The sequence below is a fragment of the Dama dama genome, chromosome 4 (assembly GCF_033118175.1).
Source record: "Dama dama isolate Ldn47 chromosome 4, ASM3311817v1, whole genome shotgun sequence".
Taxonomy (NCBI): domain Eukaryota; kingdom Metazoa; phylum Chordata; class Mammalia; order Artiodactyla; family Cervidae; genus Dama; species Dama dama.
Genome location: NC_083684.1, coordinates 24,438,656 through 24,462,723, shown reverse-complemented (window position 1 = coordinate 24,462,723; position 24,068 = coordinate 24,438,656). Strand labels below are relative to the sequence as shown.

General features: G+C 41.3%; 1 protein-coding gene across 2 annotated transcripts in view; it reads right to left on the bottom strand.

The window, feature by feature from the left end:
- Window positions 1-3,817: 3,817 nt before the first annotated feature.
- HEATR3 (HEAT repeat containing 3) overlaps window positions 3,818-24,068 on the bottom strand; it is a 35,980-nt gene continuing 15,729 nt past the window's right edge. For both annotated transcript variants that reach the window (XM_061138460.1, XM_061138461.1), the window contains 5 exons: window positions 22,976-23,112; window positions 17,356-17,444; window positions 12,298-12,441; window positions 8,939-9,115; window positions 3,818-4,565 (listed from right to left, as the gene is read on the bottom strand). In XM_061138460.1, coding sequence (XP_060994443.1) covers window positions 4,443-4,565; window positions 8,939-9,115; window positions 12,298-12,441; window positions 17,356-17,444; window positions 22,976-23,112 — 670 coding nt within the window. In that variant the 3' untranslated portion in view covers window positions 3,818-4,442. The remainder of the gene's footprint in view (window positions 4,566-8,938; window positions 9,116-12,297; window positions 12,442-17,355; window positions 17,445-22,975; window positions 23,113-24,068) is intronic.

Sequence of the window (24,068 nt, the reverse complement as noted above, 5' to 3'; positions counted from 1 at the left end):
AGTTGCAGCAAGTTTATCCAGAAGATTTAGCTCTCAGAGTTAATGAGGGGTGTGTGTGTGTTTGTGGTCAGTTACTCAGTCATGTCCAACTCTTGCGACCCCCTGGATTACAGCCCACCAGGCTCCTCTGTCTATGGAAGTGGCTACACTAAACAACAGATTTTCCCTAGAGATGAAACATCCTTATACTGGGAGAAGATGCCATCTGGGACTTATAGCTGAAGAGGTTATGTCAATTCCTGGTTTCAAAGCTTCAAAGGACAGGCTGACTCTCTTGTTAGGGGCTAATACAGCTGGTGACTTTTAAGTTGAACCCAATACTCCTTTTTCACTCCTAAAGTCCTAGTACCCTTAAGAATTATGCTGAATATACTCTACTGGTGCTCTGTAAGTGAAACAATGAAGTCTAGATGACAGCACATCTGTTATGTGATGTCATGTTTTAAAACATGGTTTACTGAATATTTTAAGCTCATTGTTGAGACCTACTGCTCAGAAAAGATTTTTCAAAATATTAATGCTCATTGACAATGCACCTGGTCACTCAGAGCTCTGATGGAGATGTACAATTAGATTAATGTTGTTTTCATGCCTGCTAATGCAACTTCCAATCTGAAGTCCATGGATAAAGAGTAATTTTCACTTGCAAGTCTTATTATAAGAAATAGATTTCATAAGGCTATAGCTGCCAGAGATAGAAATTCCTCTGGTGGACCTGGGTAAAATAAACTGAAAACCTTGTAGAAAGGATTCACCATTCTAGATACCATTAAAAGCACTCATGGTTCATGGGAAGAGGTCAAAATAGCAACATTAACAGGAGTTTTGGAGAAGATGACTCCAACTCTAACGCATGACTTTGAGAAGTTCTGAATTTCCATGAAGGAAGTTACTGCAGATGTGGTGGAAATAGTAAGAGACCTAGAATCAGAAGTGGAGTCTGCAGATGTGGTGGAAATAGCAAGAGACCTAGAATCAGAAGTGGAGTCTGCAGATGTGGTGGAAATAGCAAGAGACCTAGAATCAGAAGTGGAGTCTGCAGATGTGACTGAACTGCTGCAATCTCATTTTAAAACTTTTAATGGATGAGGAGTTCTTCTCACTGATAAGCAAAAACTTAGTTGACATAGTAGGAACAGGGTTTGAGAGGACTGACTCCAATTTTGCAAGAAGTTGTATAGATAAAAAGCTATCAAACACCTTTGCATGCTATAAAGAACTTGTTTGCGAAAGAAAGAGGCCATGGATGTTTCCTTGGTGACTTAGAAATTGCCGCAACAGCCTCAAAGCTTCAGCAACCACCACTCTGATCGGTCAGCAGCCATCAGCATCAAGGCAAGAACCTCTCCCAGCAAAAAGATTACAACTCCCTGAAGGCTCAGATGATGGGTAGCATTTTTATTAGCAATAAAGGATTTGAAAGTTAAGGTATTGCACACTTAATAGACCATAGTACAAGCACTGGGAAATAAAAAATTCGTGATTCACTTTATTGTGATGCTTGCTTTAATGTGGTTGTCTAGACCCAAATCTGCAACGTTTCTAAGTTCTGCCTGTACAATCAAGTATTGGTCCATGCAATTTCAAAAAGGCAGGGAGCAAGGCTACAACAGAACTGGCTGAACAGGAACGCTTAAGAGAGAAGAAATTTTCTCAATCTTGATAACTCAGAGGTATTTTTTTTAAAAGACTAGATAAAGGCAAAAGATAAAACTACAGATAAAGAAATGTAATTACGTGACTAATATTTCAAAATCAATTCTATCTTAAAATGAGTTTCCATGTTACAGAAAAAGACAACTAAAGCAGTGATTTTTTATTTCCTTGGATAGCATGCCATGGCAGGCTGGACACTTAAAGGTATCTTCTAGAACAAAGGCTGTCACATAAGCTTGAATACTTCAACTATTAAAAACAGTGTATCTTTTTAATGGACCATTCCGGATAATTTGCAAACAACTATATTTTAAAGCAAATTTTTTCCTTCAGGAAAAAAAAAACTATAGTTTCTATTTTGCAGTGCTGTGAATAACATTCATATGCTTACTGAGTTAGTATATAAACAGCTGTACATTTAATCTTTTCCTATCTTTCCTGTTGTTCAGAGCAGCAAAATTAAATGATAGCAGTGCAGACTATTAATGCCTCAGAGCCTAAAAAACTGGGGGGCACATTTCCAATGTAATAACTCACATTCTACTGTTCCATAGAATGATTTTGCATTGAACAACTGCAACAAGCTTGCTTAATAAGACAGAAAATCACTAACATTTATTTGACAAATTTATTTATCGAGAGCCTACTATGAACTAGGCCCTTGCTAGATATTTCACATAATGTTTATGGGTTAGAAAGTGTGGGAAAGATGACAAAATTGGAAATTTTATTCTCTTTGAAAATGAATATATGCTATAAATATTTGATGCAGGGAGAACTCTGAAACTTTTCTTCACTGAAAGAATTTGTCTCTCAAAACCACAATGAGCCTTACACCTGCTAGAATGATTTTCAAAAAGGTAAGAGCTAAGTGTTGGTGAAGATGTGGAAAAAGGGAATCTTTGTGCAGTATTGGTGGGAAAGTAAATTGGTGTAGGTACTATTGAACACAGTAGGGAGGTTCCTCAGAAAATTAAAAATAAAACCATCACATGATCCAGAAATTCCAACTCTGGGTATAGATCTGAAGGAAACAAAATCACTGTAGGAAACAGATAGCTGCACTGCATGCTTACTGCAGCCTTATTCATAGCAGCCAAGACAGGGAAACAAACTTAATGTCCATCAGTGGATGTATGGATAGAGAAAATGTAGTGCATACACAACAGGATATTATTCAACCATAAACAAGACAGACATCCTGCCATTGGTGACAGCAAGGATATACTTTGAGGATATTATGCTAAGTGAAATAAATCACAGAAAAACAAATACTGTTTGATCTCGCTTATGCGTGGAACCTAACAACCAAACAACAAAACTCATAGAGAAGAGAGAATAGATTGTCAGTTGCCTTGAGGCAGGGGGCTGGGGTTGGATGCTGGAGGGCAAGCAAAATGGGTGAAGGCAGTCAAAAGTACCAACTCCCAATTATAAATTATTGGGCATGTAACGTACTGCATACTGACTACAGTTAATATCGTATTGTACAGTTGAAAGCTGCTGAGAAAGCAGATCCTAAAGAGTCTTACCACAAGGTGAAAGAAACGTTTAACTACGTGAGGTGATGGATGTTAGTTAACTAAAGTCCTATGCTGGGTATTGGGCCTTTTAACAGATCAACTGAGATCTACAGTAGGGAAATTTTCAAATCTCCAACTCCTCTGGTCAGGCAAGTGGACAGACAACGGACCTGGGAGAGGGGCCGTGCACTGAAACTCCCTCCCTTTGATCCACCCGCCACCTGCTTCTTCAAGGACACTGGTAACGACGCTGGAGATTCGCAGAATTAAGATGTCTTTTTTTAAAAATTAATTTTTACCGGAGTAGTTGCTTTGCTGCTGTTAGTTTCCGCTGTGCAGCAAAGTGAACCAGCTGTATGTTTACATTTATCCCTTTTTTTGGGATTTCCTTCCTGTTTAGGTCACCACAGAGCACCGAGTAAAGCTTCCTATGCCATGGAGTAGGCTCTCATGAGTTACTTTATGCATACTATCCATAGTGGATATATGTCAATCCTAATCTCCCATTTCATCCCACCTCCCTTTATAAATCCTGTTTTTAATAGCACACATATATTCAAAGCAAGATCCATTAGCAAGCAGACACCCAGGAATAGGGTTATCTGGTATTTTAAAAAAGATTTTGCAAGACACAAAGCTTTCAATTTAAAAATTATTTATTAAAAAACATATTCTCCCAATTTTGATTGCATTTCAAATTAAATAAGGAGTGATGTTACGGATCAGATCCTTTTGTACAGAGGGTGATGATGGCCTCACTAGCGAGGAGTATAGTCTACTAAATAGTGGAATATGAATCCAACTCATGAAAAGTAGGCATAATTGATCTCATACCAAAAAGTTATAAAGCATGTTTTCACATTTCAGTTAAATATTTAGTTATTATAAAATGATATTGGCTTAAAAGAGCATCCAAGTTATGCTCTGGATTTTCTTCTGCAAAATTCAAGGGAACATGATTGCTTGGCAGTGTCTACACTGCTCACGAAGAAGCACCTGAGATTCACTGTGTTTCCAACCTTTGGGTTTCCAGTGATTAAAACATGCTGGAAACATGAGAGCACTAGAAATGCCACACAGATCCCAGAGCTTAAAAAGAGTTTCTGACATGTCCTGGAGTTTTTATCAACTTCAAATTAATACACAGAACACCAAGTCATTAAAAAAAAAAAATGACTTTCAGAAAAAACACCCTGAAAGGAAACCCTCTAGTATTCTTCACTGTTGAAAACTTTGGGGTGAGGACTGGTCTCTTTCAATGGTTCAAGTAGTCAGTCTTTTCTCAACAATTTCTTGATAAGCGACAAATCTTCTCAAATTCATCTTCACGTTGTCAAGAACACACAGCTGATCTGGACTGTATTTAGTTCTCCCTTCTTTTCGTATCTGCCAAAAAAATATCATATAAGATTTGGTATCTACCACTAAGTCCTTTAAATAAGAAAGCATTTAATTTGGGGTGTATTTATTTTTAGAACAAACAGTTGCCAGCAATTGGTGGAACATTTTCACTTCCAAGGTGATGGAACACAGTATATGAGCTGTAATAAAGATAAATTAGATCATGCAACTTTTATTTATTTTTTATTTATTTCTGGCTGTGCTGAGTCCTCATTGATGTGCGCAGGCTTTCTCTAGCTGCAGCGAGCAGGGGCTACTCTCTAGTTGTGGGGCATGGTCTTCCCGTTGTGGAGGCTTCTCCTTTTGCAGAGCACGGGCTCTAGGGTGCACAGGCTTCAGTAACTCCGATGAGGGGATTCAGCAGCTGTGGTGCACGGGCTTGGTTGCCTCTCGGGATGTGGGATCTTCCCCGACCAGGGATTGAACCCATGTTCCCCACCCTGACAGGAGGATTCTTAACCACTGGCCCACCAGGGAAATCCTGTGCACCTTTTTAATGATACTTACAAGAAAAACTGAATTGTAGACTTTGAAAAGAATGAGTATTATGGTATATGAACTAACCCCCACCTCTAATCTTGAGCTGCTGCTGCTGCTGCTAAGTCGCTTCAGTCATGTCCGACTCTGTGTGACCCCACAGACGGCAGCCCACCAGGCTCCCCCGTCCCTGGGATTCTCCAGGCAAAAACACTGGAGTGGGTTGCCATTTCCTTCTCCAATGCATGAAAGTGAAAAGTGAAAGTGAAGTCACTCAGTCGTGTCTGACTCTTAGTGACCTCATGGACTGCAGCCTACCAGGCTCCTCCATCCATGGGATTTTCCAGGCAAGAGTACTGGAGTGGGGTGCCATTGCCTTCTCCACTAATCTTAAGCAGTAGTTCTCAAATTTTAGCATTTGGAAAAGTCAAAGTGAAAGCTGCTAAGTCATGTCCAACTCTTTGCGCTCCCATGGACTATACAGGCCAGAATACTGGAGTGGGTACCCATTCCCTTCTCCAGGGGATCTTCACATCCCAGAGATCGAACCCAGGTCTCCCGCATTGCAGGTGGGTTCTTTACCAGCTGAGCTACCAGGGAAGCCCAAAAATACTGGAGTGGGTAGCCTAACCCTTCTCTAGGGGATAGTCCCAACCCAGGAATCAAACTGGGATCTCCTGCATTGCAGTCAGATTCTTTACTAGCTGAGCTACCAGACAAGCCCATTTGGAAGCCTTATTTAAAAAACAGATTGCCAAAGCTCCAATACTTTGGCCACCTGATGCAAAGAGCCAACTCATTGTAAAAGACCCTGATGCTGGGAAAGAGAGGGCAGGAGGAGAAGGGGACAACAGCGGATGAGATGGTTGGATGGCATCACCAATTTAATGGACATTAATTTAGGCAAACTCAAGGAGATAGTGAAGGACAGTGAAGCCTGGCATGCTGCAGTCCATGGGGTCACAAAGAGTTGGACATGACTAAGCGACCAAGCAACAACAAGGCCGGTCCACATAGTTTCTGATTTTTGATAGGTCTGGAGTTGGGCCTGAGAATTTGCATTTACAACAAGTTACCAAGTGATGCTGGCACTGCTGATACAGGGCACTTTTGAGGATGTCTGCTCTAGAGAAGTTTTTTAGTAAAATGCATTGTGCTGTGTTTAAATGCAATTTGGGGCTAAATATAAACCAAACAGCCTTTAATGCAACTGTGGTTTCATTTTCAAAAGACAGTCATATAAAAAACTGCATGCTGCCATTCTGGCTAACAAAGACACTTCATCAGGGCTTTATAGCTTTGAGAAAAGAAAAACACTCGGTTAAATAGCACTATCACTGCAATGCATACTATGTATGCAAATCAATCAGAACAATGGACTTTCCAGAGATGAAGGGTTATTCTCCTAGTTCACAGTTTACATAACTGCTCTCTAAGCATTTGCTTCTGCAGAGTCTGATGACTCTTAACCACATCTGCTTTCCCAGGGGCTTCAGGGAAAGGAGATATTTTCTCTTTTCCCTTCAGCCTCCTTTTTCAGAAGTTTAGAGGGCCTGTGACCTTTAAGAACAATGTGGACACCACACCCTCCCTGTACTGGTTTAGAAATGTCTCTAGGAGACAGTGTGAAGTAAAAGCGCATAAAGTACAAGGCTGTGAATCTATTATGTTATCTGTTGGATAATAAAGGGGAAAAATACTAACGTACATTTGTCTTTGTGCAGAGAAACACCATTCAGTTTGGTTACCCACAAGGCAGGCTGGGAACAGGTGGGAATAAAACTTCTCACTGCTTAAAAAATAAATACCAAAGGAATGTCCTTGGAGGTCCAGTGGCTAAGACTCCATGCTCCCAATGCAGGGGGCCCAGGTTTGATCCCTGGTCAGGGAACTAGATCCCACCTGCTGCCAACTAAAGATCCCGCATGCCACAGCGAAGACAGAAGATCCAGTGTGCCCCAACTAAGACACTGAGCAGCCAAAACAAACAGACAAAGAAAAAAAAAACACCCCAAAACAAAAAATAAACCCCTCAGGGTGTGGGGAGGGTGAAATGGGTGCAGGAGGTCAAAAGGTACACACTTTCAGTTCCAGATGACCCCTGAACACTGCAGGGGTTAGGGGTGCCAACTCCCTATCCCCTTGTTGAAAATCCAAGTACAAGTTCACTGTTGGCCAAGATCCAACCAACTGAAGATCCTATAGGACTGTAGTATTTACCACAGAAGAAAATTCATGTATTTAGGTAGATCTGCACAGTGTCATTCAAGGATCAACTGTGTAAGTGAAGTCAGTCCTGAGGGTGTAATGCAAGGTGACTACAGTTAACAACATTGTATTATATATTTGAAAGTTACTAAGAAAGTAGATCTTAAAAGTTTTCTTTACAAGAAAATAAATTTATCACTGTGTGGTGATGCATGTTAACTAAATTTATTGTGGTAATCATTTTGCTATATATATATATATATATATATATATATATATCCAATCATTATGTTGCCCACCTAAAACTATGTTGTAATATGTCAATTATATCTCAAAACGAAACAAAACCCAAACAAACAAAACTGGAGGCTTAAACAAAGCAAAATTAAGAGCAAACTAATTTTTCCCCCTCAAGACTAAATTCACCTACTAGTGAAGTTTAACTCAATGTCAACCACTATATTACTATATTTTTAAATGTAAGATGTCAAAACATGAAAATGTTACAAAGCAAACCAGTTATTAATGTTCCTAAATGAACACTGATATACCTGTGAGAATGTGCATGGCATGTGTGGCTATTTTTTTTTCTTCTGGGAAAGAAAACTATTTTTAACACCTTAAAAAAAAAATTCAAAATTTTACATTTCTAGACATGCTATCATTTTACCTAAAAACTTGTCACAGAGTTCTGCCTATGGGAATTGAATTCTGCCTTTGACGCTTGTTAGAGAAAAGAAATACACACTGGAAAGCAACAAAAGTAGGCTAATTTTCCATTAAAACCTCTACTTTCCTGACAGAGATTTAAAGGCAAAAGTTTAATTCAAAATGTAAAGTCAAAAAACACAAATATTTTTATTTCTCAAAATAAAATACATAGATTTAGATAAGAGGAAAGTTGGCCAACTTAAATTTGTAAATATGTGATCAAAGGCTGTTTTTAAAATTTTTCATTGCTTTCCCCCAACCACTAGAACAGTTTTTTTAAGTTATCTTTTTGACTCAAAGTTAACTTTGATGCCTCTGATGAATCAATCAATTGATCGATAAAAAGGCAAATGAAGGTAGCTACATTCTCCATTATAGGCTGGCTTAGAGTTTGTTTGCCTTTTTTTTTCCAGAGGACCAAAGGGAAATAAATGAAGTCAGCCTATAACACATTACACGATATAAAATAAATTTAACACTGTCTCTGAAAGTGCTTTGCAGGCCGGACTGCAGTGCTTACACATAAGTACTGTTAACATCGCTAAACCACTGCAGAGAGAGGAACTTGTCCACACCATTTTGGCTCAAGTCACAGTGATTCAACAGCAAGGGCTCAGTCGCCCTGACTCAGCTGACAAGCATTTACACAGAACCGGGGATGAAGTGCTATGTGAATCACCAAGATTGCAAGCAGGGAACCACACACACCCTTGTCCCACAGAATGCTGAGACTTCACCATTTCTAAATAAGCCATTTGTTGTTTAGTTACTAAGTCGTGTCTGACTCTTTTGCAACCCCACGGACTGAAGCCTGCCAGGCTCCTCTGTCCATGGGATTTCCCAGGCAAGAATACTGGAGTGGGTTGCCATTTCCTTCTCCAGGGGATCTTCCCACGTCTCCTGCGTTGGTGGGTGGACTCTACCACTGAGCCACCAGGGAAACCAAATAAAATGTTACATACCTTCATTTTGAAGACTGGCTGGAATTCTTTCAGAGTAGATAACAATTTAATTTGAACTGAGGCCATTTCAGCTTCTTTACCATCTGCAAAAACGTCAAAGAGGGCGTCCAAGGCCTCCCCCGCTACCACAAGACAGGGGTCTTTGGTGGCAACCTCAAGCAGAAAGTACCCGATAGTCTGGAGAAAACAAAATACAGCAAAGGATCGTCCAATATTCTAAGTCAGTTTTCAAAATAAACACTAACTCTAAATGTGACAACAATTCACGCATAGTTTTACATACAAATGCTAGGGAAAAGTTAACACTTTTAAAAGACTAAAGACTTAACATACTTACAAAAATACTAAGTATAATGTAAACAAGATAAATTCAAAACCTTAGTTTATATTAGTAAATAAAGTGAATTAAGATCCATAAATGACATATGAAAGACTGATACTGGAAATTATTAAATTTTCCCTTCTATCTATCTCCATCAAGAAGGCTTTTCCCATGGTGTCAAATGCATATAAATATTATCAGTAACAAAAAACCTCCTGCTTTTTAAATCATATGAGAAACACTCTATTAAAAAAATAAAGAACACATAATCTCATTTTGCTTTACTGTGATGATTTTTAACATCCGCTCATTTTTTTTATCATTAGCTAGCTAAGGAACAAACTATTCCCAATCTGTGAAGAACCAGTCAAGAGCTAAGTTAGTTTATTTTGGTTGTTTTGCTTCACCATTTACATCTTTAAGGGCAATGTGCACACCTGTCATCACGGGTGAGAGAGTGCAAATGCTGTCTGAAATGCAGCTCCACTGTAAGCAGCAGGGTGACTCTGGGCCCTTGCTACTCACTCTGGACCTCCACTTTCTCATCTAAATTTAAGTGGTCAAGAAAACCTCTAGGAGAGTATTTAAATTTAATATCCCACTGGGACTTCTCTGGTGGTACAGTGGTTGAGAATCCGCCTGCCAAAGCAGAGGACACAGGTTCAGCTCCTGGTTTGGGAAGGTCCAACACGCGGGGGAGCAGTTAGGGCCATGCGCCAGAACCACGGAGTCTGCACTCTAGACCCGGGAGTCACAGCTACTGAAGCCCATGCGCCCAAGCCCGCGCTGTGCACCAAGAGAAGCCCCTGCCATGAGAAGCCTCTGCACTGAAAAGAAGATCTGTGCCCACTCACTGCAACTAGAGGAAGCCCACATGTACCAACAAAGACCAAGCACAGCCAAAAATATAAACAAACCAATGCAATATCCTATTATAAACATGAAATGTACAGCATCACCTTGAAGTAGTCTTACTGAAAAAGTTCACCTGAATCTAACCCAGCCTTTAGATCTAAGTTCCACCCTGCAGGAAATTCAGAAGATAAAGGAACAAACTTAACGCCACGAGGAGGCAACAGGACAAACCCACAAGGCCGAACACTAGGAGCCAACTGACCCAGAAGCGGAGGGAGAAAGAGGTGGTGTGGGAGGTACTAGACGGGGCAAAGGTCTCCATGGAGAGAGACTTAGAAGACCCCAAACCAAGCACAACACGGAGGCCTGACTTAGGTCCTGCTTTAAACAGACAATCTGTAAACAGTTATCTTGGGGACAACTGGAAGAATCTGAATATGGACCAAGCAGGAGACATATTAAGAAATAATTGTGTATGGCATAATAATGGTGGCCATACAAAAAAACTGTCTTTATGTTTAAGACGCACATACTGGACAGTTAGGACACAATACCAGGATGTCATTAATTTAACACATTCAGCAGAGGAACTACTTTAAGAAAATATGATAGAAAACTCATAACTTAAATACGCTTGATGGCTATACAAAATTCACTGTACTATCTACTTTTCTTCATGCTTGAAAATGTGACTAAATAAAAACATTTTGGAAATCTTACGTTATGCCTGAGAAAAACTTGCTATTCCTCTCAAGTGGGCCGTGGACTTTACAGTCTCAAGGGGTGGGAAGTGACTACACCTACATGTGCTCACTGGCACATGTGTACCTGTGCAGAGCGATACAGCCATGCTCTCTCACTCAGGGTCTATGTATTAGAATCTCTGGAGTGACACAGAAGGAATGGGGAACAGTGGCTGCCTCTCTGGAGTGGAACGAGGGGACTGGCACTGTAGGAGTGATGTGCCTTAGCTTCCCTGGTTGGTCAACTGGTACAGAATCCGCCTGCAATGCGGGAGACCTGGGTTCGAACCCTGGGTTAGGAAGATCCGCTAGAGAAGGAAAAGGCTACCCACTCCAGTATCCTGGCCTGGAAAATGCTCTGGACTATACAGTCCATGGGCGTCATGGAGAACTGGACAGGACTGAGCAACTCTCACTTTCAAACGGTTTGGATGTGCACATATCATCTTTTTGAAACAGGCTTCTAAAAAATAGCAGTCACACTGTTAAGCTCTTAGCAAGTTAAGAAGTACTTTAGGGGCTTCCCTGGGGGCTCAGCGGTAAAGAATCTGCCTGCCAGTGCAGGAGACACAGGTTCGATCCATGATCTGGGAAGATCCCACATGCTCTGGGGCAACTAAGCCCATGCACAACTATTGAGCCTGTATACTGCAATGACTGAAGCCCACGAGCCTGAAAGCCTGTGCTCCACAAGAGAAGTCTGTGCACCGCAACTAGAGAAAAAGCCTGCACAGCAAAGAAGACCCACTACAGCCAAAAATAAATAAATAAGTTATATAGAAAAAGGAAATAATCTGTAATAACCAGTTTATTACCCACTACCAGTAATCCACACTTCGGCAATTACTGTTAGCACAAAGAAGGTAACTTGACTATTACTGTCCCTTTAGTTACTAGGCTGTACCTCTGGCCGTGCAGTTGCTGAACAACTTGCTTAGACCAAGGGCTGGAAGCAAACGTGCTGAGTGAGTTCCTTGTGTGTGGGCACTACCAGAGTCGCCGCTTAAAATTTATGGAGTGGTCTTGGGATGAACTGGGTGGCCAGGTGCAGACTGCACTTCAGCCTGGTGTGCTGGGAAAACTGTTTGGATTGCTCTTTATCCAAAGGAGAATATAATGTGCACACATTTTACGCAACAGTCAACGCAGGGTCAACTTGAACAACTTTGAACCTTGGCCTTCCACTGAAGACAAATTTACTTTTGAAAAACATCTCCAGAATAAAGTTAAACGGCAAAATGCAACTCGACTCTTCAGTCTGACTCATGGAGTAAGACCAGGCCAAAGGGTATACTTTATATCTTAATAAACAACTTCTTGATATGACTTCGTCTCATGAAATCCACAGGAGATTTTAAAATCCACAGGAGTGATTTTAAAGTCACTCTTCTCCCATTTTTAGTGATTTAATGGTTCAGGCTGGAAGAACAGTGTTTTACCTTGAGGGTGTCAAGCGTGCCATCTTCTTTGGCTAGGACGCTGCCTGTGATTCCCAAAATACTAACCACGTTCACTCTCACCCCCACATTACTACTGTGGACACCGGCGGTGCACAGAGTCATCAGCTGGTCGGGAGTCATGCACTGTTGAAAGAGAAGGAGAGTGTATTTAGCGTGTTAAACTCGGCCAATTCCAACAGCACAGGCCTTGGGATTGGCGAGAGTCTCTTGTACTGGCGGCACAGTTCTACAAGTGACACAAACTCTGGGTGCGCAGGTTATTACATATTCTAAACACTCCTAAAAACAACTAATTCTGAACTAGGATGAGGTCTGCGCACGTCACTGTCACCGCTTACTCTATCATAGCCGGCAGCCTGTAAAAGAGCCTTCAGTTCCTGTTTGTCTCCTGTGAAGATTTTCATTCAGATGTACACAGACCAAAGAGATTCTAACTTCTTTTCAACACTGGTCACAAAAAAAAAGTTTTGAAAATGTAAACAGGATCATGCAGCTTTAATAAAAATGGGCTGAATCTACACGAGCTAAGAGCTGACTCTTGAGATTTGTGTGCTATGGCAAGTTATTAAAGACTGTAAAACGCATTCAATTATACAGTGCTTCCACCACATAGTAATAATTTTTATTTTAAGCTGATTTGACTTTATTGTTGGCCACACCACGCAGCATGTGGCATGTGGGATCTTTGTTCCTCGACCAGGAATCGAACCCATGCCCCCTGCATCCCTGCATTAGAAGCATGGAGTTTTAACCACTGGACTGCCAGGGAAGTGCCTTAAGCTGATGTGCACACACATATGGATGCAGGTATCACAAGAGTGCAAATGTCACTTTCCATTTCATAGAAACTGAAGGTCAAAAGTTTTGTTTCTGGAATAAAATTAAAAGAATAAAACTTAAAAGATATATATTAGAGGCCAACATCATATACTATATTTAATAGTAAAACATGAGCAACTTCCCGTTAGACTCTGAAAGAAGGCCAAGTCTGGATAGCACCGGATAGCCAGAGGCGTGGCCATGCAATGACTAAGGAAGGAAGGATGGCAGACAGCCCATAGGAGGAAAGGAGGCCCAAGAACTGCAAAGCCAGGTTCCTGGGAAGAGTATCCATGTGGATTCTGAAATCACCCAGAATCATGATGGGACCTGTGGCAAACAACAGGGTCCAACAACAGCAATCTTCAAGGAATGAGCGGCCCCTGGGGATGGCGGGTGACTGTAACTGAGAGGTAGGTGGTGTGGTCTAGTGACATGTTACTCAAAACTGGAGGATTTCAGAAAGGAGGGAGTGAGCATGGTTTAGATCTGTGATTCTCAAACATCTGTGTGTACGACCATCGCCTGGAGAACTTGTTAAAACACAGACACTGTTGGGCCCCTCCCCAGAGCTTCTGCTTCAGTAAACGGGGAGAAATCCTGGGATCTACCCATTAATACAAAGGAAAAAGACCACCAGCTCAGGAGCAAAGCTGGCAAAAGACAAGGAAAGTCACAGAAAAAGAATGCAAAAGCCCTTAAAAGACATGAAACGATCTCCAACCTCCTCATAATGAAAGAAATGCAGATTAAAATTGAGATACAATTTCTCACCCAACAAACCAGTAAAAATCCAACATTTTGACAACATATTCTTCTGTGAGGGTGTGACAATACAGGCACTCTCAAACAAAGCTGGTGGAGACTTGAAATGGCTCAGACTTCCAAGGGGGACGAGAGCAATGCCTAGAGCAGAGCTACTGATGTATCTGTTCTCTGAGCCACAGGCCCACCTCTAGAAATTGGCCACAAAGACATAATGGCAAAAACACAGCAGAACTTCAGTAAAAATGCTACTCATTGCAGTTCTATTTGTAATAGCAAAAGACTGGAAAGAACTAAAAAAATCCATCAATGCAAACATGGTGAATAAATACAGAATATGTACCCAAGGCAGGGCTAACTAGCTGTAAAAAAGAAATGAGAAACATGTTAGCATACTATGATGATTAATGAGAGAAAAGCAAGGTGCAGAAGCACTCCTTTTAAAAAAAAGGGTGAAATACAAATACATACATATTTTGCTTATGTTTTCTGAAAAAGAACAATAGAATGATAAATAAAAAAATCAATAAGGATGATTACTAATGGCACAAAGGAAAGAACAGGGGCAAATGGACAGAAACTAGACATCCCTCTACATATATTTGTGTGTGTGTGCATATAAAGTATAAAACTTACCATTTCAACAGTTTTAAAATGTATAGTTCAGTGGCAGTAAGTACATTCACATTGCTGTGTAAGCAACTATCACCAACATCCATCCCCAGGACTTTTTCATCATCCCATACTGCAACCCTAAACCTATTAAACTATAGCTCTCTGAGCCCATGGTAACTACTCTTCTACTTTCTGTCCTTATGAATTTAATTATTCTAGGTCCCTTATAGAGGATTCATACAATATTTGTCCTTTTGTGTCTGGTTATTTCACTTAGCATAATGTCTTCATGGCTCATTCATGCAGTAATATGTACCAGAATTTCAGTCCTCTTTAGAGCTGAATAATATTCCATTGTGTGTAAACACTATATTTTCCCCTGAATATATTTTGCTTTAGTTTTAACTCTGAAATTGGGTAAATATTTTATATAATTAAAAAATAAAAATTAGAGCTATCGAACAAAAAATGCTTCTAAAAAAAGCTGAAACTGAAGCTAACTTTATAACAAACCACACAAGAGAATACGTTCAAAGCGACTTTAAAGCATAGTAATTTGTACAGTCCTAGAGGGATTTTTCTTCCTAAGGACAAAAAGAATCACAAAGAAATCTTAAACTGCATCCAGTACTGTTTAACAGCGTTACTTTGAAACTAATAACTATATGCCATAGGATGAAGTAAATAATAATGAGTTCATAATGATACTTAAAAAAAAAAAAAAATTCACTGATCATTTTTAGAGACTGCTAGGACACCAGCTCATTTTCTGGGAAAAAGGGTTGGGTGGGGAGAGAGAGCCATACCCTACCTTTTTTGGTATGAGGTGTATTCCAAAGTTACCAAAAATTGATGAAATAAGTTCTTATTTATGGAAGAATCACAGCTAATAAATGTAAAAGGAACGACAAAATTAGGGTATTTTCATCTTGCAAACCCTAATGAAATAATGGATCTATACAATAATCACTGGTTGCTACAAGTGAATCTATGGACATTAAGATTTTAACACCGCTATTTTACAACAGTGTATCACTTGTGATATAAAAGTAAAATATACATACAGCACTACAAACTATTTTTGTCTAAAAATTCTGATCCTGAATCTAATTAAGTCTCTAGACATAACTCTCAATTTGTAGGAAATATGGAAGACAGATGGGCCCATTAAATAGTAACATTGTTTAGCCAGCCACATCTGAGAATTCTTTAGGACAAATGATAACTTATTCAATGGAAAGACAGTATGAGGAAAGGTGGGCAGGTAGGGGAGATGTTATAGATTCAGAGATTTAAGAATCTGTCAACATGCGAAAAATTGTTGTCTAGTTGCTCAGTCATGTCTGATTCTTTGCAACCCCATGGACTATAGCCCACCAGGCTCTTCTGTCCATGGGCTTTCTCAGGCAAGAATACTGGAGTGGGTTAACATTACCTTGTCCAGTACTAAAAATTACTGAATTATATACTTTAAATGGGAGAACTATATGGTATGTGAATTATAAAAATATATATATTTAAGAGACCAAAATATCAACTAAGAACAATATGTGGATCCTGCTTAGATGCTGATTTGAACAAACCACTAAAAAAAAAGAGAGAGATTTGTAAAGCGATCAGGGAAAACTGAACTCAGGCTGCATATTAAATGATAATTTTAAAACATCTGTTAATTTGGGGGTTTGAGATAATGGTAATGTGGTTAAGTTTTTTAAAAGTTCATTTTCTGTCACAGACAACATAATGAAGCACACAATTAAACATTCATGGGTGAAATAACATGATTTCCCTTAACTATTCCAAGAAGCAAAAACGAAAATGTAGGGAAAATGAAAGAAATGAAAAAGACGAGATGGGACTTCCCTGGCAGTCCAATGGTTAGGAATCTGCCTGCCAAGGCCAGGGACACGGGTTCGACCACTAGTCTGGGAAGATTTATGCACCACGGGGCAACTAAGCCCATGCGCCCCAACTACTGAGCTCATGTGCCGCAACCAGTGAAGCCCATGAGCCCTAGCACTCGTGCTCTGCAACAAGAAAAGTCAACGCAATGAGCAGAAGCCCATTAACCCCAACTACAGAATGGCCCTCACTTGCCACAACTCGAGAAAGCCCGCGCGCAGCCACGAAGACCAGCGCGGCCAAAAATAAAGAAAGAAAACAAAGAATGACTTGTTGACACTAGGTGATAATGCTTGCAGGTAACTACTATTATCTCTGCTTTTCGTAACGTTTGAAAATTTCCTTCATGTAAAGTAAAAAAATAAAAGCGATAAGGCACCTATCAGAGAGGCATAGACAGGTCACTGTGGAGTATTTGGAGGATATGATTGAAAATTTCTGTAATGCAGCATTAAAAAAAAGACAAATGGTTTCCAGAGAAAATATAAAATACATGTCAAACACATTATATCATATAAAAATAAAATTGTATAGGGAACTTCCCCGGTGGTCCAGTGTTAAGAATCTACCTTATAATGCAGGGAACGAGGTTCAATCCTTGGTCGGGGAACTAAGATCCCTCGTGCCAAGGGGCAACTACTGCGCCCGAGCACCACAACTAGAGAGAAGCCCCTGGGCCGCAAGGAAAATCATCCCACATGCCGCTACTGAGACCTGGTGCAGCCAAACACAAAACAAAGGAATAAAACCACGCTCTGGTGGCAGACTGGCGACAAGGAAGAGACTTCACTTTTTACGCTTTAGGTACTTTTGCTTTCACTTTACAAGACATGCACTCCTCTTCTAATAGAACTAACTACTTCAAAAAATTAAAAAATTTTGCCTCCATTATACAGAATCTTGGCTAGTTTCATATAAAAATTTTTAAAACCTTACCTGAGGAATGTTCTTGGAGGCCATTGTTTGCAAAAGGGCCCTCAAGGCACTACTTATGGCTTCTAAAAAGTCAACGTGCTTAGCAAAATCTAAAACACAAAAGTGAAATATAAGTTTGTCTTTTTCTAAGAAGAGCGAGTTTTTAGAAAAAAGTCAAAGCACAACATTGTTAAATGTTAAAAACACGTTGATATTTAAGCCCAAACTTCCAGTGAACAGCCCCCTGTGAACTGAATATCTGAGTTTGAAAGATGACCACAGCTGAAATAATCCTGACAGTCTTCAACTTGTAGATATTGAATTTTCACTTAACTCACACTTTAGCACACAATAGACCTGAGTGGGCCATTGTAGATGGAAGTCAGCTTTTCACTGATCGCTATCACTGTCCTGAGCAGATGTAGGGTGAACTCATCACCCAAATCAGAGTGCCACCCCGCAACCCAAACCCACTGCCCAGCTGCAAAGTATTGCTAGCACAGGGCTGGGCCACCATGCTTCTCTGCTTTTCAGTGGGCTTTCATGGTTTTTACTGACTCAACTTCCCCTTCCCACTTTGGTTCATTTTTACTCTTTTCTTATTGTCCCTTCTTCTCATACAGGACAGAACACAACAGCAATAAACAATTATGCTAACAAAGCCATACGGAAGGGTAAGGGCCGCCAGGTGAGCTGGCTCCCTCCCCGCTTTGGTGGGAAGGGAGAGTGACTGATGCATGTGATATGTTATGTTTTCCAAAAACAGCCACCACAGTACTTCCAGTTCTGCATGATTCTGCAGAACACTGCCAATTCCCACAAAGAGGTGGAGTCTATTTCCCCTCCCCTTGAACCTAGGTGGGACTTCGTGGCTTCTTCAACCAAGAGAACATGTGAAAGTGGCAGGCTGGGTGGTAGAAGGCATGACTTCCACCTGATTCACATGCGTTTGCTCTCTGCTCTCTCTCAGCTCTCGCTTTTGGAACCCAGCCATCATGTTAAGGTCACATGAAGAGGTCACCTGTGGGTGTTCTGGCTGACAGCTCCATGCTACCCGACATGTAGCAGACAGACCTCAAGACGATTCTGCCTCCCAGTCTTTCGACAGAGGCCCCCAGCTAGGGTTTCTCAACCTCAGCACTGTGGACATTTTGGGCCAGATCATTCTTTGTGGTACATGTGGGGTCCCCTGCGCACTGGGACACTTAACAGCATCTCTGGCCTCTACCCTTTAGACACCAGTGGAAGCAGCAGCTAAGCCGCTTCAGTCGTGTCCGACTCTGTGCAACCCCGCAGACAGCAGCCCACCAGGTTCCTCTGTCCCTGGGACTCTCCAGGCAAGAACACTGGAGTGGGTTGCCATTTCCTTCTCCAATGCATGAAAGTGAAAAGTGAAAGTGAAGTTGCTCAGTCGTGTCCGACTCTACACGACCCCATGGACAGTAGCCTACCAGGCTCCTCCGTCCATGGGATTTTCCAGGCAAGAGTACTGGAGTGGGTTGCCATTTCCTTCTCCATTAGATACCAGTAGTACCTCCCAAATTATAACAGCGAAAAATGCCAACAGACATTGAAGAAGTCCTAGGAGGCAAAAACTGCTACTAGTTGAGAACCACTGTCCTGGACATCATGGAGTAGAGAAAACCATCTTCACTGGACCCTTTCTAAATCCCTCCCCCATAGAAACCATGAGAAAAACATTATATGTGATTACCGCAGTTTCAAGCCACAAGGTTTTGGGGTGATCTGTTATGTGGCAGGAGACACCGTGGCTTTCTCCCCTGCGGTGCCTGTGGCCGTATAAAGATACTGATGCCCTCTCTTCGGTGCATGAGAGCGAGGCAGCTTCTGCACAGACTGGAATCAAGGAATGCTACCTCTTCGGGTTCTCTCATTTTTAGATCTATGCCCTGCACAGAGGCAGGGAATTCCTGTAAGTATCACAGAACAGGTACCAGGATACTTTAGGGTCAGACAGAACAGGGACAGAATGCAGCCTTTGACATGGTGTGACCTCTCATTCTGGTCTTAGCCAGAGATTATTAGAAGCCAGAGAAGTGTTAACTCCTCAGAGGGATCCTTCCATACTAACTAATGTGACACCTCTTCCCTTTCTGCTTTGAGTTTTTCCTGTCTGGCCCATTCTGCTTTGAGTTTTTCCTGTCTGGCCAGAATGACATTAAACCTTTATTTATATGAGAATGCAAGCTCCATGAGCAGAGCAACCTTGCCTATTTTGTTCATGTCTGGATCCCTTTGGACCTAGCACAGTGTGTGGCATTAAGTAAGTCAATACATAGTTGTTAAAAGAAGGAAGGCCCCAAGGACTTCCCTTGTGGTCGAGGGGCTAAGACTCCAAGCTCCCAATGCAGGGAGCCTGGGTTTGACTCCTGGTGAGGGAACTAGATCCCACATGCTGCAACTGAGTTCACATGCCGCAACTAAAAATCCTGCATGCCACTACCAACTTCGAAGATCCTGAGTGCCACAACTAGTGCAGCCAATAAATACACAAAAATATATATTTTTTTAAATTTAGGAAAAACAAAAAAGGAACGCTCCTGAAAAAGTTCCTAGACCTCTAAATCTCAGTGTCTTTATCAGGAAAGTGGGGTGATAATGCCTAGCTCATCAAACCTAGTACTTAACAGGTCCTCAAAAGCTGGCACAAAATTGTTACTTCCAAAAGTCACCATACTGGCTCTGAAAAGTAACTTATGCTTGATTAAAGCTATAAGTGTAACCCTGGATATTTGTGAGCTGCACATAACACAATTAAGATTCAAAATCCTAATCTAAACTACACTACTATTTTATATTACGTGAAATTCATACTTTCCCTAAATTTGGAAGATTTTTTACTTAATTCATATTTCCGGTTATCTAACCCAAATTAGAGGAGGAAGTTCAAATGACTTTGCCTTTCTGACAAATTCTCAGTAAAAGGTCAGCAACACATGGTGTTGTCAAAAGAAATTAAGTAAATGTCAAAAGAAGTTAAGTGATTCAAAATGTTTTTCGCCTCTCAACAACTTTGTATAGGATCTAAGAATTTGCAGCACACCTAAATATAGGTAAATAGTCAACCCACAAGTAATCAAGCCGCAAATGATATTTAATTTTACAGACCTATTTTCAATGTTGACATGGAATAAAAAGCATATCCCAGTATGGGAGCTATGACCATTTTAATTGTTATGAGAAGAAGCTTTCTGCTTCCCAAAACCTAGGGAAACAGGGAATCCTAAGTGATTTTAGAACCCATGTAATAGAACAAATGACAAACTGACCCAATTTGAAAATACAACATTGCTAAAAATCCCTTGATGTTCTGAAGATCAATATTTTAAATGAAGGAGACAAAGATATAGGTGTTTTGAATGCAAGGGCCAGATTCTACTAAAAACTTTTTCCTTTTATCTCTGATGCCAGCCACATAAAGCCTATAGAGGTATGTATCACAAATTTTATAACTATTCAGACTGTACTTAAGCATTAAGATGAAAGGAAGTTAAATATAATACAGCTGTACCATCCTCATACATTACTTTCAAACACGGTAGCACAAAAATGTAAAGAACTTTATCCCCCTTCGCCCCACCAAATTCCTCAGTAACAGTTCACATTAGCCACCCAGAACTCACAGGGTTACATGACTTAATAAATCAAATCCCAAATGTCTGGAAGGACTATACAAGAATACTGTCTCTAAATATAAAATTTCATTCTGATAAAACAGTTATGTCAACAAAGCTATGAAACTGAAATTTACTAAAAAATCAAAGTGTTTAATTATACTTCCCCACAGTTCAGAAACTTTTCATTATTTCCCTAAGACTCAACTTGTTATGGTTTTCCTGTGATCTTTCCAGGCGATAAATGGGGATGTACCAGTGATCACAAGCAACCAGCTGATGTAGGAGAAACGCACCTAAGTGTTTTCTCTATAGCAGAGGGGCAGAATACATGCACTTATTTCCTGTGAAATAAGCTCTTCATGCTGGCAAGGGATGGAGCCAGTGGGACCCTGACTGGACTCTCATTGAGAAATGGCCCAGAGGAAAGAGATGGCAATATAAGGGGTCACTCAAGTTAAGCGAGTCTTGGGCGCACTACGAGACCTGGGTAAGTCCTGCTCACCGGGGGCTTGGCTGTGGACTCTCCTGCGTGGCCCTGCTCCCTGCAGGGAGCCCATGGGAACGGGTGGAGGGGAGAGGGCATCAGCAGTAGCAGCCCTCTGCCAGCCACCCCTCCATAGGACACTCTGCTGGGCGGACAGGAGCCATCCCCCTTACTCCCCATGCCACCCAGGTCTCTTCAGGTTTACTTCCTAAAAAAAATTTTGGCCATTCTTCACGTCGCGTGGAATCTTAGTTCTCCGACCCGGGACTGAACTGCACCCCGCGCACTGGAAGGTGAAGTCTTGGCCACAGGTGACCAGGGAAGCCCCAGGTCTCTCAGGTCTAAAGGCTGGGAAAGAAATACACAGCTTTAGTCATCACCTGGCCAGCTTCCACTGACCGGCCCCCTGCACTCCAGAGCTGGCTCAGTGCAGGCTCGCAATGGGAATGGCACTGCTCATATCCTGTCTACTCCCTGTCTTAGATATGGACGGGCATGGCTTTCACATGATCGCACCAGGCAAAGAACACATGGCCTGAGATCACTTGAAAACTCCATCTATAAACTGACAAATGCTGACAACTATATAATGAGTTTCTGAACACTTATTTACTTCATCTTTAAAAATTAACCTAGAACTTCTAAAACAGGTACCATTAAATACACAGCACCTCTTCATAGAGAGCAAAATAGATGTCTTATCAAGTATCAGGGATCAGGCTTCCCTAGTGGCCCAGTGGTCAGAATCTGCCTGCCAATGCAGGAGACATGGGTTCGATCGCTGATCTGGGAAGACCCCACATGACTTGGAGCAACTAAGCTCATGCACCACAACTACTGAATCTGTGCTCCAAAGCCTGGGAGCTGCAGCTACTGAAGCCCCATAAAGGCCATGCTCTGCAACAAGAGAAGCCCGGCAGTGAGAGGTCTGTGCGCCAGCTAGGGAAAAGCCCACTCAGCAGCGAGACCCAGCAAAGCCAAAAAAAAAAAGAATCAGGGAGCAACTCTTGAAGGACTGTTCATACAGAAACTTGGATTTAGTCAAAAGGGACCATATTTTGATCTTCTAAGAATTTCAGCTCTTAGGGGAAATGTTAAAACAGTTTTGCAAAGCATTAGAGCAGATTCACATCTCCCATATTAACCCCCACTCCAGACATACATGCAGCGTAAAGTAACGTGGAGAATTTTCCTTTACTGTGTAAAATACTCTATTTCCTCAGATGTACCAAGAGTCACAGATTAGAAAACAAACGTATGGTCACCAGGTGGATGAGAGGGGAGGGATAAACTGGGACTGACATATATACACCACTATTCATGAAACAGGTAACTGATAAGGACCTACTGTATAGCACGGGGAACTCTACTCAACACTCTGTAATGGCCTACCTGAGAAAACCATCTAAAAAAGAGTGGATGCATGTACATGCACAGCTGACTCACTCTGCTATATGGCAGAGACAAACACTTTACTCCAGTAAAACTAAAAACAGAATACCATACACAGCACATTTACCTGGCTGAGAAAACAGCAGCTGTGACAGGTGCTGTGCAAGAGTCTGAAGGGCAGCAGGTCCTCCCAGATGGTCCACATCCAGCAGGGAGACGAGGCTCTGCAGACACACGAGGGCTCTGCACTGTATAGTGTTCATTCTGGAAAGGAAGAGAGAGGATGCTGTCTGGCCATCTCACAGAAAAAAGACTAACATATTGCTTATAGGTGAAATCTTAAAAAAAAAAAGATACAAATGAACTTATTTACAAAACAGAAACAGACTCACACACATAGAAAACAAACTATGGTAACCAACAGGGAAAGGCAAGGAAGGATAAATTAGCAGTCTGGGATTAACATATACACACTACTATATATAAAACAGATATCCAACAAGGACAGACTGTATAGCCCAGGGATCTCTACTCAATATTTTCTAATAACCTAGAAGGGACAAAAAGAAATCTGAAAAAGAATATATATATATATATAACTGAATCACTTTGATGTATACCTGAAGCTAACACAATACTGGAAATCAACCCTACTTCACTAGGAAAAAAAAAGAAATGCAGCTAGCACCCTCACAGCCCACCTACCCCTTCCCTATCATACCCACCTCCCTGACCCCTAACGTGAGTCTCTCAGTCGTGTCTCTTTGTGACCCCCATGGACAACACAGTCCATGGACTTCTCCAGGCCAGAATACTGGAGTGGGAAGCCTTCCCCTTCTCCAGGGATCTCCCCAACTCAGGTCTCCCGCATTGCAGGCGGATTCTTTACCAGCTGAGCCAGCAGGGAAGCCCAGGAACCATCTATGTGTGCACCTCTCAATGAACTACTCACTAGTTTGAGTGGTTCCAGTTCAGATTCTTTTTACTGCTGCATGTATTCTATTGTACGATCACGTCGGCATTGATTTATCCATCATGCTGCTCATGGACACTAAGGTTGGGGCAACTGTGAACCACAAGCTCTGAGCCTTCTCCCGTCTTAGTGCACACATGCGCTCACTTCTCCAGGGAACATACACAAGACACAGGGATAGAACTCTTGAATCTAGGGGGAGTCGGCATCTTCTGTTTAATGGTCCATCATTTCCGATAATAACATA